The sequence below is a fragment of the Verticillium dahliae genome, genomic scaffold (assembly GCF_000150675.1).
Source record: "Verticillium dahliae VdLs.17 supercont1.13 genomic scaffold, whole genome shotgun sequence".
Taxonomy (NCBI): Eukaryota; Fungi; Ascomycota; class Sordariomycetes; order Glomerellales; family Plectosphaerellaceae; genus Verticillium; species Verticillium dahliae.
This window is the reverse complement of record NW_009276944.1, coordinates 358,368-370,625: the sequence shown is the minus strand read 5'-3', so window position 1 is coordinate 370,625 and position 12,258 is coordinate 358,368. Positions and strand designations below refer to the sequence as shown.

The window sequence follows — 12,258 nt, the reverse complement described above, 5'->3', positions numbered from 1 at the left end:
AAGGTCGAGGAGCAGCGAATAAACTGCGCCCGCTCTATCTCTACCTCAGGGCATGGATCATCATGTCGAAGAGTGAAGGACTGGTGAATGACCCCAGTGATCCGTATTCAGAAGCCATCGGGTTTCAGCAGAACACAGTAGAAGCGAGGCCATCGTGATGAGGTTGTTGGGGTCAGATCCGTAGGGATTCGGCAGTTGGCGGTTGGAGGGGCAGATAAGATACGACACAAGGCAACACAGTCAGCACAGACCACATCAAAAGTCCGGCACCCCAAATCCTCACCGCCCAAAATTTCACAAATTCTGCCGCCATGCCGCCTTCCGCAGCAGTCCATCTTGACTTCTCACCATTTTGAAGCACCTCCACCTCACGAGTCCCGTGCCAAAATCCTCGCCCACATCGCCATCATGTCGTCCATGCGAAACGCCGTACAGAGGCGCTCTCACCGCGAGCGCGCCCAACCCCTCGAGCGCAAGCGCTTCGGCCTCCTCGAGAAGGACAAGGTTCGCCCCCCCCCCTCCTCCTCTCGCTCTGCCCTGTAGACAAACGATCTAACATGCTTTTTTCCTTAGGACCGCCAACTCCGACAGAAAGACTACAAGAAGAAATCCGCGACGCTCAAGTCCCTGCGCGAAAAGGCCGCCGACCGCAACGAGGATGAGTTCTACTTCGGCATGCTCTCCCGCGACGGGCCCGGGTCCCGCGTGCTCGACGGCAAGAAGTGGCGCGGCACCGTCGCCGGCGACCGCGGCAACCGCGCCATGGAGGTGTCGCTCGTGCGCCTGCTCAAGACCCAGGACATTGCCTACGTGCGCACGACGCGCAGCGTCGTCATGCGCGAGGTCCGGAGGCTGACGGAGGCCGTTGTGCTCGCGGCCGAGGGGCTGCCGGCTGGGGATGACGAGGACGGAGAGGGCGACGAGGACGAGTTTGACTTTGCCGAGGCGCCGAAGCCGAAAAAGATTGTGTTCGTCGACGATGTGGCGCAGCAGCTTGAGGCCGTGGAGGAGGAGGAGGAAGTCGGGGGCGCGGATGACGAGGACGGGCTCGACGACGAAGATGACGATGATGAGAAGGAAGAGGCGGTCGATGAGGAGACGGCGAGGAAAAGGAAGAACCTGCAGCGGTTGCGTGCCGAGCTGGCCTTGGCCCAGAGGAAACTCAAGGTCCTGACCAAGGCGGAGCAGGAGCTCGAGATCCAGCAGGCCAAAATGGCCAAGACGGCAACGTCAGGAGGCACGACGAGGAAGGGCAAGAAGATCATGGTCCGCACGCGGAAGAGGTGATCCGGTCGCTTGGGAGCTGAGAGGCCACTTTCATGTCAATTCTTTTTTGAGCGATACCCAATGACCGAGCATAGGTTTTCTTCCTGCTAGATAAAGGAAATGCCGAGGACATTACAGACCCTTTCCCTGTTACCCCAAAGACGCTTGAATTCCCATGCTAATAATCCAGTTTCCTATCCTGACCGGAGATCGGTCGCATCGTGGTATATCCCATCCGTAATCATAACCATAAAATAACAATAACGACCGCTGTTGACGCAACGCGAGTCGCAACTCCTATTTCACCCCGACACATCGAGCCAGCCCGACCACAACCGCCGCGAGTGCCTTGAAAATGATCGTCAGACACCACACGAAGCACTTGAAAACCCCGCCGAGCACTTTGAACGCCGCCCTCAGCGGCCACGGCAGCATCCGCCGCGTCTCTTTGGTCACTTGCTCAAACTTGGCAAACCCGCCGTCCTGGCTCTCAACGTCAATCTCAAACGCCTCCATCTTGCGCTTGCTGCTCTTCTTGCCGCTGCGTCCGCCGAGACGACTTGACCGCCCATCGCCGCTAGCAGTATCTAGTGTAGGCGGCAGCGGCGGGGGTTCAAAGGTCTCCACGTGCGCCGTCCGCTCGTCGCCAGCAGCAACGAGCAGCAGCGCCGCAACAGCGACATCAACGATGAAGAAGCTCTCAATCTTGGCGGCGATGGCGGTATCGACTTCGAGCCAGCCCGAGCCAGTACCGTCACGGGTAAGCTTGGCCAGGTGCTGTGGGCTCTCATGGTGCTCGAGCGTGTACTCGGTGCGGCTCCAGGCGGCATTGCGCTCGATAGTGATGCAGAATGGCGTCGCGAGGGCAGGATGAACGAGAAAGTGGGAGCCCGAGTCATCGTCCCAGACGAGACGAGTGCATTCTGTCTCGGCCATGGCGATGGCATTTGCATCATCAGGCCGGTTCAGCGCCACATTTTGTGCAGCAGCCGGGTAGAGAAGAGCAACGAGGCCATCGTTGGGGCGATGCCGACGGGACTCCTCCTCAAGCGTGGTGCTGATGACTTCCTGCCAATTCTTGCTGTCGGAGTTCTTGTTCGCATCTTTGCTTCCCACGACATTGTTGATGATGCTACTCGCTGACGAGTTCGTCGTGGAGGCGCTGGCGGCTTTGTAATGCTTGTTGGGGTCATGTCGACTAAGTGTTACAATAGCCGAGGCAGAGGTGGGGTCTAGACGCATATTGTAGAACGGTTGTTGTTTGGAGGATAGTGTGTAGACGGGAGCGTCCTTCTCCTGAGAGAGCTTCATGCAGAAGACTCGCCCGTCAGAGGGTGAGGCTTTCCAGCCATTGACGACCTTCCACAAGTTCTTCAGCTGCTCTGTGGAAGACTCAACCGGAAGAGTGGGGATCTCATGATTCCTCGGAGGCCAACGTTGGGCCTGGGCCTGAGATGGGGCGTGTGGTGCAGGTTGAGACGCGGCTGACGGACTGGCGATTGGGCTTACAACCGCTGGACTCGAAGCCTCGACGTGGTGGTCCTCCGGTTGATAGGTCATCCTGCTAATGACCGCACGGGGGATGTGCGTTGGGCTTGTCTGAGTCGGGAAGTAGTCTTGCTGGTTCAGAGACACCTCTGGGTTGTACTGCGGGAAGATGGACCTAATGGCGGGCTGAGGCCTTGAAGGCTGCCCTGCCGAAGATGATTCCTCTCTGAGAGGCAGTTTGGCTATTGAGCTGCGCGATCGAGTGCTGTTGCTGCGAACCAGTGTCTGGGCCTCCGAAAAGGCCGTGTCCGAACGAGGCGGAATATCTGCGACGGGCGGTGGTCTTTGCACATGGATTGGGGCCTCCACGCGTGTAGCTACAGCTATCTGCACGTCGTCCATCGGGGACTGGTGGATGGTCTGTGGTGGGACTGTGGTGTCGATCGAGGGCCTTTGCCTGTGCCTGCGGCCTTGGCGAGGCGGCGAAGTATCAATGGCATGAGGGGCCGATGAAGTGGTCGCCTCGGCGCCGGGCGTAGGCGCTCGTGTTCGTGAGCGCTCGCGGGATTCTGACCTCCTCGTTCTTGAGGATGGCCGTTTTGTTGTTGGAGGCTTGCTGTTAGGATTCGGGAAGAGTGAGTACCCTCCCGGTGGTTGAGGCGGTGGTGCCGACATGGCGGGTTCAGGATTTCGCCAGTGGTATGAGTGAAGCAAGTGAGATACCTTCACTGAAGGACAGTTGCGATGAAAATCAAGTCTAGGTCGCTGGTCCTCTCACCTACTCGTGTTGTTCCCAGGACAGTGGTAGACCCAACAAAAGACATGCGCGGGCCCCCCAATCGAAGCTGTCTCGAGTATTCGTGGGATGGTAGACGGCCCAAGACCAACGACTTTGGAGCAGACCATGGTTAAGACGGAGTATATACTACCCAACGCAGGATACACGGCACTTGCCAGTGGCCCCCGACCTCTTCTCCAGGTAAGCGCTCGATGGATTGAGAGGGTGCGCCGCGACTGGTGAGGTGCTTGAGGCGCACGACACAAATAGACGGGATGAGAGCGCTGAGCCAATCACTGGACCCGTCACGCTGCAGCGTAGCCGCCGAGCCCAAACCTGGGAGCACAGAGACGCGCGGGGTTGGTTGAGGCGAACAAGCCTAACCATGTGCGCTATTGGATGTGACTGCAAATGCTTGTCTCCGTGTTTCCGCCCTCTGTTCGAGACCCTGGGTTGCTGACCCTATGCATCGCGGCAAAGAGGAACGGGCGAATGAGCTGGCGGAGAAGGATTCTCCTGGCGGGTGAGCGCGATCGGGTAGACCGCGTGCTGGTCGTTGCGGAACCCCAGTGTGCCTGTGATGGTGATTGAGGTGCTCCGAGTGCATTGGGAGGAGGGCACACTTGGTCATGTTCGGCCTATGGTAAGCTTTTAATCCCAGATTGAGGTTGCGATCGGCGAAGGGGGGCATATCGCACGCCGTCTGACTGCTTGGTGTGATGGCCTTTTTCTCTTTAAATTTATACGTCTCGGGAGTAAGAATATTCGAACCTCTAGCATTAGTACTCTTCAAACCTGACCATGTCTTGTTTGATGGGTTTCCCTGTGCCATTGCCGTTGTCCATCAGGGATTAAGTCGCTCAGTCATGGAGACTTTGGTCTCCGGGCAGACGATGCTTGGGGCCGCTCCGATGATCGGTCCACACGATCAGAAGGCCGATGGCGTTTTGCTGATTGAATCAGGTTGTGGACTGTGGGCGACAGACATCGCTTACTTGAGCTAGATGCGCTTCCTTGCTCCTCCTTCAGACGGCGCTGAGATGGCTCGAGAGTGCTGTGGCCAGAACTGGGCGTTGGACTCTGTATGTCCGTCCCGTTGTGTAGTTCGACGGCGGCATATTTTGATGGCCCACCATCATAATGACCCTGGGTATCACAGCAAACGAGTAGGCTGAGGGGCTTGATTGATGGAGCTGTCAGATACAGGCACAAAAGCCAACGAGATGGAGGATGGGCCAAAGTCTAAAGGTGGAAAGCAAAGGGCGGTGTGGGTTCTGCCACAACTGCCCCACGCTCGCCCCTCCATTCGATGCACCTGTCCCGTCACCGGCCCCTCCATCTGGGATGCTATGACTCCCGACCCCAAAACTTACTTGCGCATGGAAACGTTTTGAACCCGTCGCGACACCATTGCATTCAACAAGTACAGCGCGGAAAATCCCAATTGACTCTGTTTGAGACTGCATCACCACATAGACACCCACATTGTGAGCTATTCACGAAGCCGAACCTTCCCCAGAGACGCAGCTAACGCCCCATCTACAGGCCGTCACAATTCCAGCCATGTCTGGCATCACCCTACACCTCCGGTCTGAGACCAAGCCGCTGGAGCACCGCAGTGCTCTGACCCCCTTCACGGCATCCGAGCTGATCAAGGCTGGCTACACCCTCAATGTCGAACGCAGCCCTGTTCGCATCTTCGACGATGCCGAGTTCGAGAAGATTGGCGCCACCCTCGTCCCCGAGGGCAGCTGGACCGAAGCCCCTCAGGATCACATCATTGTTGGCCTGAAGGAGCTTCTTGAAGAGGACTGTGAGTCATGACTTGCATTGATTCCAATTTGCATTACCTTGGTGCTGATACCCCTTGGCAGTCCCTCTGAAGCACGTTCACGTCCAGTTTGCGCACTGCTACAAGCAGCAGGGCGGATGGGAGAACGTCCTGGCCCGCTTCCCTCGTGGTGGCGGCACCCTCTACGACCTCGAGTTCCTCGAGAAGGAGGTCGCCCCCGGCCGCTTCGCCCGAGTCGCCGCCTTTGGCTGGAGCGCCGGTTTCTCCGGTGCTGCCCTGGCTCTCCAGAACTGGGCCTGGCAGCTCAACAACCCCGGCAAGCCCCTGCCTTCGGTCGAGAGCTACCCCAACGAGGACGAGCTCATCACCGCTGTGAAGAAGAGCATCGCCGAGGGCAAGGAGAAGTCCGGCAAGCTGCCCCAGGTCCTCGTGATCGGCGCCCTCGGCCGCTGCGGCAGCGGTGCCGTCGAGCTGTGCCGCCGCGTCGGCCTGCCCGAGGAGCAGATCCTCAAGTGGGATCTCGAGGAGACGAAGAGGGGCGGCCCCTTCACCGAGATTGTTGAGAGCGACATCTTCGTCAACTGCATCTACCTCAACAGCAAGATTCCCAACTTTGTCGACTTTGAGTCTCTCAAGTCGCCCAAGAGGCAGCTGTCCGTTGTCTGCGACGTCTCTGCTGACACCACCAACCCCAACAACCCTGGTCAGTGTACTGCTTCTTTTTTGTCATGATCGCTACTGACACCACAGCAGTCCCCATCTACACCGTCGCCACGACCTTTGACAAGCCCACAGTGCCCGTCGAGGGACTCGAGAACCCGCCCCTGAGCGTCATCAGCATTGATCACCTTCCCAGCCTCCTCCCCCGTGAAGCCTCCGAGACGTACAGCAAGGACCTGCTGCCGTATCTGCTCACGCTGAAGAACCGCAAGACCGATCCTGTCTGGACGAGGGCTGAGAAGCTCTTCAACGACAAGGTCGCCACGCTGCCGGCCGACCTGCAGAAGCCTGCCCAGTGAAGTGCTGACTGGACGTCCATGAAGGAAAAAAGTAAAGCGATAGAACAAGAGGACTCGACAACAGGAAATCAGGGTCATACTTGGGACGTACATGATGAGAATAGGAGACAAGGCGCAGCATTGCGCTGCAATCTGATGATGTTCATGCTCAAAAGAGATGAAAAATTTGATGAATCATACGCTCGACTGTCGTGTGCAGCAACTCAGCTTCCCCTATCATATTCGTACAAGCTTAAGAATCCGCCAGAAAGAGCAGGGTGTCCGATGCTGCGATTTAGCCCCCTCCCAAAGAACGCCATAGAATGCACAGCAACCCCTCTTCTCTCGTCCCCCTTCCGGCCAATTGGCATACACTACTCAAAACACATTGTCCCGTGCAAGGGGAAACGACTGCCCTCTCCTTTTCATCTCTACCTCTTCTTGGTTTCCTCGCCTGTCGGCGCCGCCTCCGACTCTCCCCATCTCACACGATTCCTCGCCGCGTAGCCGCCGACCCTCTCGGCCCGCGCGGCCTTCTCCTCCTCCCTCCTCCGCGTCTCGGCGTCCTTCTCGGGAAGACCCCACCACTCGCGGAGAAACTCTTCCTGGCCGGCCTTCTTCTGGGCCTTGCGCTCGCGCTCGCGCTGGCGCTCGAGGCGCTGCGCGAACCAGTCCTCGCGGGCGGCGTCCTGCTCGGCCTGGGTCGCGTGGGAGACCATGCACGAGTTCATGGCCCGGTGCGGCGTGCGGCAGACGAAGGGGATGGAGAGGGTGCGGCCCAGAGCACATTCGGCAAAGGCTGGTTCGGCGTGCGCTGTCAGCGGGGAGGGGGGAATCGGCGGGGGAGCCAAAGAGGCAGAGGAAGTGAGCCAATTGGTACCTTTGATTTCGGGGGCACATGCTGCTCGCACGCGGGCGTAGTAGATGTCGCGCACTTGAGCTTCTTGCGAGGCAGAGAGGGGCAGAGGGTTTAGGGAGGGTACGCCGAGCTTGGGTTCCTCGACGGGGGCGCCGGTTGGGGATCGGGCGGCCATTGCGGCCATGTAGGGAAGTGTGGCGGACGGCGGGAGGTTGGTGCGTCACGGAGGGTCCCTTGCGGTGCCTTTGGCGTCGAACAGGAGAAGGCAAGTGCTGGTTTGGAGGGTCTGGGTATCTGGTGTCGTCGGATGGTCCAATGGTGGAGAGAGCGCTAAGTGAGGTCTTCACCGAGTTGAGAGTTCGTTCGCCGGGTGAGCTTCGGAGCTTGACCAATTTCTGCCCATCTCCGGTCGCCTCACCGCCTGCCTAATACTGCTTCATCCGCGCCGAGGAGGGACTCACTCTCTCGTGTGACTGACTGTATTCGGGATGATTGGCCGTGGCAGGGCTTACAGCGGTCTCCTCACACCAATGCAAGAACGCTCTCTCTGTAGGTGTTCTGATCGGACGATGATCGTCTTGCGTCTTTTTACAGACGCCGAAAAGAAGCATGGTAGCAAATGCTAGCTTTCACTTGTTTCCGCGTGCTCGGCAAGGGACTTGTTGGCGAGCTGCGCCAAGACGTGTCCCGCACAAGTGCCGCGAGCCAGCGTTGTTGGTGAGTTGAGATGGCGGGATGGGCGGGTGGCTTTCCAACTGCGAAATAAGGTCACAGGCACCGCATTGTGTGCGTTATGCCTGCTGCATCCAGTCCATCTCATCCGGGCCAATGATGCCGGAAACCGGCCAAGTGCTGCCAACGGGCAGGGCCCACGATGTACCTTCCATCGCCTTGTTTGTCCGGGCGGCTCCCATCTAGCACGTGCCTTTTGCACTGTGCAAAACACGCATGAGTCAGGACTTTAGTGGTCAAGCATGAGAGCCGCACCCTATTGTAAAAATCTACAAGGCGACTCACCTTCAAGAGGTAGTGAACTCTTGGCCGCTAGCCCTACCTAGGGCCCCCCCATGGTCATGACGACAGGGAGACACACAGTGATGCAGGCCATATACACAGTACACGACCCTCGCCCCCCCCCCCCCCCAAACTCGACTGCCGAGATTTCTGATCGTCCCTTCCGCCAACCCACCCTTTTCTTTGTTACTGCACTTGCTTGCGCTGCTGCAACCTTGCTCCAACTAAATCCCATTTGTGCTGTTCCCTCTTCTTTCCCTTCTCACCTTTTACCCCCCCTCTCCACCTCTTGACCGCCTGACCGCCTGGTTCGAATGCTTGTCTCGTGGTTTTTCCTTCAGGTTCCCTTGTCTTGTCGCGGCCATGTTATGGCTGCTCTCCATGAGATTCCTTCTCGTCACCTCCCTCGTCGCCTGGTGGTTTAAACGACCCAACGCCAACTTCTTTCAGACCCTGCTGCTCTCCCTTGCCACTCTTGTCACCTTTTGGGTCGTCGCCCCCAACTACGCCGCATCTTCTTTCGCCTGGTCTCTACATCATTCGCGCGAGCTCTTCTGGTACCTGCAGCTCGACACCCTGCTGCTGGGCCATGCCAACATGCTCGTCACCCTCGGCGCAGTCGTGTGGCTGCTGAACCGCACCTGGCAGACGCTCTGGAAACCCACATCCGACCTCATCAGCATCCTCGGCGTCGACGTCCCCGAACCGCCTGATGTCTCCCTCGCCGGCATTCGCGCCGACGCTGCCACGTTGAGCTGGACTCGCCCTGCCAGCAACCGGCCCGTCCAGAAGTTCCTCATTCAAGTCAACGGTGTCAATGTCGGCGAGTCGAGGCCCGAGGAGACCGCCATCACCGTCACCGGCTTGCGACCCAACCACTGCTACAACGTTCGCGTCATCGCCGTGGGACCCAACAACTTTCAGGCCGGCAGCCCCATGATCCGACTGCGAACCTACAAGTGCGATGGACGCCCCGAACTCGGCAACTCGCGCGTGCCCGACAGCTTCCAGGACCAGGGATCACGCGCCGGTCAATCACAAGCCGCCGAAGACACCACCGGCCGCACCCCGGTTCCCTCTATCGAAGCTGCACCATCCGTCGATGGCGTATCCGCGCCTCCGCGCGAAGGCACGTCGACAGCGCCCGGCCAGCGGCGCAACACACTGAATAGACGCCATTCACCCTCGGTAGCGAGCCAGGATCAGCCAGTCATCAAGATGCCCTACAACAGCGACCGTCCCGAACCATCCCTGAAGGAGCTCGCCGATGCGCTCGAAAAGACGCGGAGAGAGATTGACGAAACGCTGGCGCAATACAGCCAGGAAGAAGCCGACTTCAAGAAGATGCAAGACTCGTTGCGGAAGGAAAAGGAAAAGAAGAAGCAAACACACAAGGAGAAGGATGATCAGACGACGCAGCTGAAGCAGAAGGTTAAAGCGACCTATGAGCAGATGCGCCAGACGAACAAGGAAAAGGCTAGAAAAGAAAGTGTCCTCAAGGAGAAGCAGGATAAGCGGAGGAAGATGAGCGAGACGGTCGACAAGTGCAACACAGACGTCGGCACGATGAAGAAGTCTAGGGACGGCTTCTCGAGCGAGCGCGAACATGTGCAGCAGGACCGCGACCTCCAGGTAAAGCATCTCAGCGAGGAGAATGCCGCCCTGCAAGAAGAGTTTGCGCAGCTGGAAGCCGAGTACAAGGAGAAAAAAGAACAGCTGAAAGAGCTAGAGGATGACCGAAAACAATTGCCAGGAGGCGAGGAAGATGAGCGCTGGAAGGAGGAGGACCGAAAGATGCGACGAGATTTTGACTTGCGACGCCGGGAGCTGCAGAGCCAACTGATCATGGAGGACCGCCGCGCGCAGCAGATCGAGAACCACATCCACGTCCTCCACACTCAGGTCTACACCCAGCAGCAGTCCGGTCTACAACTGTATGGTCAGGCCAATTCGTCTGGTGTTGACTTTGATCAGAACATGTCCACCCAAGTCAAGAGGAGAAGCAGAGCCAGCAACAACTCGGCACACGGCGTCAGCATGCCTTCGCCTCCAGGGCAGTTCGCCTCTGCAGAGCCTATCTTCCCCTCCTCTCTCGGACTCAGCCACGCTGGTTTCGCCCCAGGCCCCTTCATGGACATGTCAGCCGAACCTTTCGGCATCGACCAGTCAACGTTCAGCGATGCCGAGATCAAGGCTCTCACTGGCGGCGCGCCCCTTAGCCCGACGGCGACGGCACTTCTCCCGTCGGGTATCCTGATGGATATGGATATGGACGACGACGACCCTCCAAGCCCGATTTCGGATTCTCGGAAGAGTCCAGCAGTCCCCGACTTTGCTAACGACACACATTCTCCCGCGTCATCTGGCCGACACAGCTACGTTTCCAGCCCCCACAACTCCAGCTACAACCTGCCCTTTACCCTGCACCATCCGGATTCGTTCGACCGCAGATCTATTCACGATGTCACCTCCTCACCTGGACCGCCCCCCGCCTCAAGTCACCGCCTAACCAACTTGCTCGCAAGCTTCAATCGCAACCGAGGTGTCAAGGACGCAACCACGGATGTTGGACCGGCTCTTGGAAGTTTGAAACACGGCCAGAGCCAGTCCTTCCCCAGACAAACCGAAGAAGACAGCAAGCGCAAAATTAGCTTTTCGTCAAACTGGTTTAACAGAGCTGCGCCCGGTGCCGAGTCTTCCGGCGAGGGGATGCTGCATAGCTCAAAGCTTGCCAAGCGTCTGAATCCGTTCGGAAGCTCGTCAAACGCCTTCGCAGACCGCATACCGAGCAGCCCACGACCAGCATCCATCGCTTCAGCTGATCTTCCCAGGCCGTCTACCGACAGTGGCTCCATCTGGGGGGCCCCTGGTGACAACTTCAACAAGAGCCGCATTTGGTCGCCGGATGTCTTGTGGCAGGGTTCTCGGAACCCCTCTCGACGCCCATCCATCCATGGATCTCCAGCTGCTCTCAAGACAACACTTGCCTCAGCTGACGATGAGATCCTCGATGAAGAGGCTCTTCTGAACCCGCAGGTGTCTCCCAGCCAAGTCGGTGTTATCGGCAGCCGCCCTCCCCCAAAGTCCAAAGCCAAAGCACAGGCTCAGATGCAGTCCGATGCCGATGCACTCAACCAGCAGCTCAATCCCAACGCTCCCACGTTCATGGCCGGCTTGTTCCGTCCTAAGGATAAAGACACAGATGGCGCCAAGGATAAGACCAAGGGCAAGGCTAAAGACAAGAGCAAGGCCACGACTCCGAGCCTAGAGGCACCGCCCATGTTTTACGAGTCTCCTACCGACTCGCGCAAGTCTCGTGATGCCTTCTCGGTACACACGCAAACGTCTGTATCGGTCACCGAGTCCCGCGAGTCGCTCTCTCTCGAGCGCACCTTTTCCAACACACCGTCGGACAACCACTCCTCCGGCGCACCGTCGAGCTTCAAGGACCAGGAGAGTGCCATGCGCAAACTCTTCCGCAAGGGTAGCTCCAGCAAGTTCAGCCTCTCTTCTCGTCTAGGAAAGGAATCAGGTCTCTTTAAGAAGGGTCCCGGCAGCACGACCAACTCGGACAAGAACTACTCAATGGAGCGCTCAAGCATCGGCGACATCGATGATCTGGGAGAAGACCTGGGCCACTTGGGCCGCAGCTACGACAGTGTCGGAAGCAGCCCGTCGCTAGGGCCTTCGAAGTCCAAGGAGAGCAAGGAAGGTCGCATCGCCGGGTGGAGCAGCCGGTTTTCGATGAACTCGATCAAGAAGAAGGGCAAAGAAGCAAAGGAGAGTCTGGATATTGAACGGTCGGGAACCGAGACGGAGGCGGATGAGAAGAAGGAAGTGTAGATAGGGCTTGGGTCTTGCTGCCGTATTAGCCGCATGGGGTGTTGATATATGAATCCCCTCAGCGTTGTTTCTTCATATTCTTCATTGTCGTGGTCTAGTGCTATGGCTTAGAGGGCACAGGTGAAATTCGTGGTATGTGCGCAACGGCATGACATGTCTTCTCGGGCTCATTTGAAGGGCTCAGGCCAGTCTTCGGTCATCAGGCCCTGGTCATACCCGA

At 58.2% G+C, this 12,258-nt stretch overlaps 5 protein-coding genes across 5 annotated transcripts; 3 read left to right on the top strand and 2 right to left on the bottom strand.

The window, feature by feature from the left end:
- Positions 1-408: 408 nt before the first annotated feature.
- On the top strand, positions 409-1,287 carry VDAG_06071 (U3 small nucleolar RNA-associated protein; the record flags this gene model as incomplete). Its single annotated transcript, XM_009659085.1, has 2 exons — positions 409-504; positions 574-1,287. 2 exons carry the CDS (start codon positions 409-411, stop codon positions 1,285-1,287), a joined length of 810 nt encoding a protein of 269 aa, XP_009657380.1.
- A 276-nt stretch (positions 1,288-1,563) lies between these two features.
- On the bottom strand, positions 1,564-3,595 carry VDAG_06070 (uncharacterized protein; the record flags this gene model as incomplete). Its single annotated transcript, XM_009659084.1, has 1 exon — positions 1,564-3,595. The coding sequence occupies exon 1, from the start codon at positions 3,427-3,429 to the stop codon at positions 1,564-1,566; it is 1,866 nt and encodes a 621-aa protein (XP_009657379.1). The 5' UTR covers positions 3,430-3,595.
- A 1,500-nt stretch (positions 3,596-5,095) lies between these two features.
- On the top strand, positions 5,096-6,343 carry VDAG_06069 (saccharopine dehydrogenase; the record flags this gene model as incomplete). The annotated part of the gene is made up of 3 exons (XM_009659083.1): positions 5,096-5,345; positions 5,407-6,027; positions 6,078-6,343. 3 exons carry the CDS (start codon positions 5,096-5,098, stop codon positions 6,341-6,343), a joined length of 1,137 nt encoding a protein of 378 aa, XP_009657378.1.
- Positions 6,344-6,753: 410 nt separating this feature from the next.
- On the bottom strand, positions 6,754-7,365 carry VDAG_06068 (uncharacterized protein; the record flags this gene model as incomplete). The annotated part of the gene is made up of 1 exon (XM_009659082.1): positions 6,754-7,365. One exon carries the CDS (start codon positions 7,363-7,365, stop codon positions 6,754-6,756), a length of 612 nt encoding a protein of 203 aa, XP_009657377.1.
- A 1,193-nt stretch (positions 7,366-8,558) lies between these two features.
- On the top strand, positions 8,559-12,038 carry VDAG_06067 (uncharacterized protein; the record flags this gene model as incomplete). The annotated part of the gene is made up of 1 exon (XM_009659081.1): positions 8,559-12,038. One exon carries the CDS (start codon positions 8,559-8,561, stop codon positions 12,036-12,038), a length of 3,480 nt encoding a protein of 1,159 aa, XP_009657376.1.
- Between the last annotated feature and the right edge of the window lie 220 nt (positions 12,039-12,258).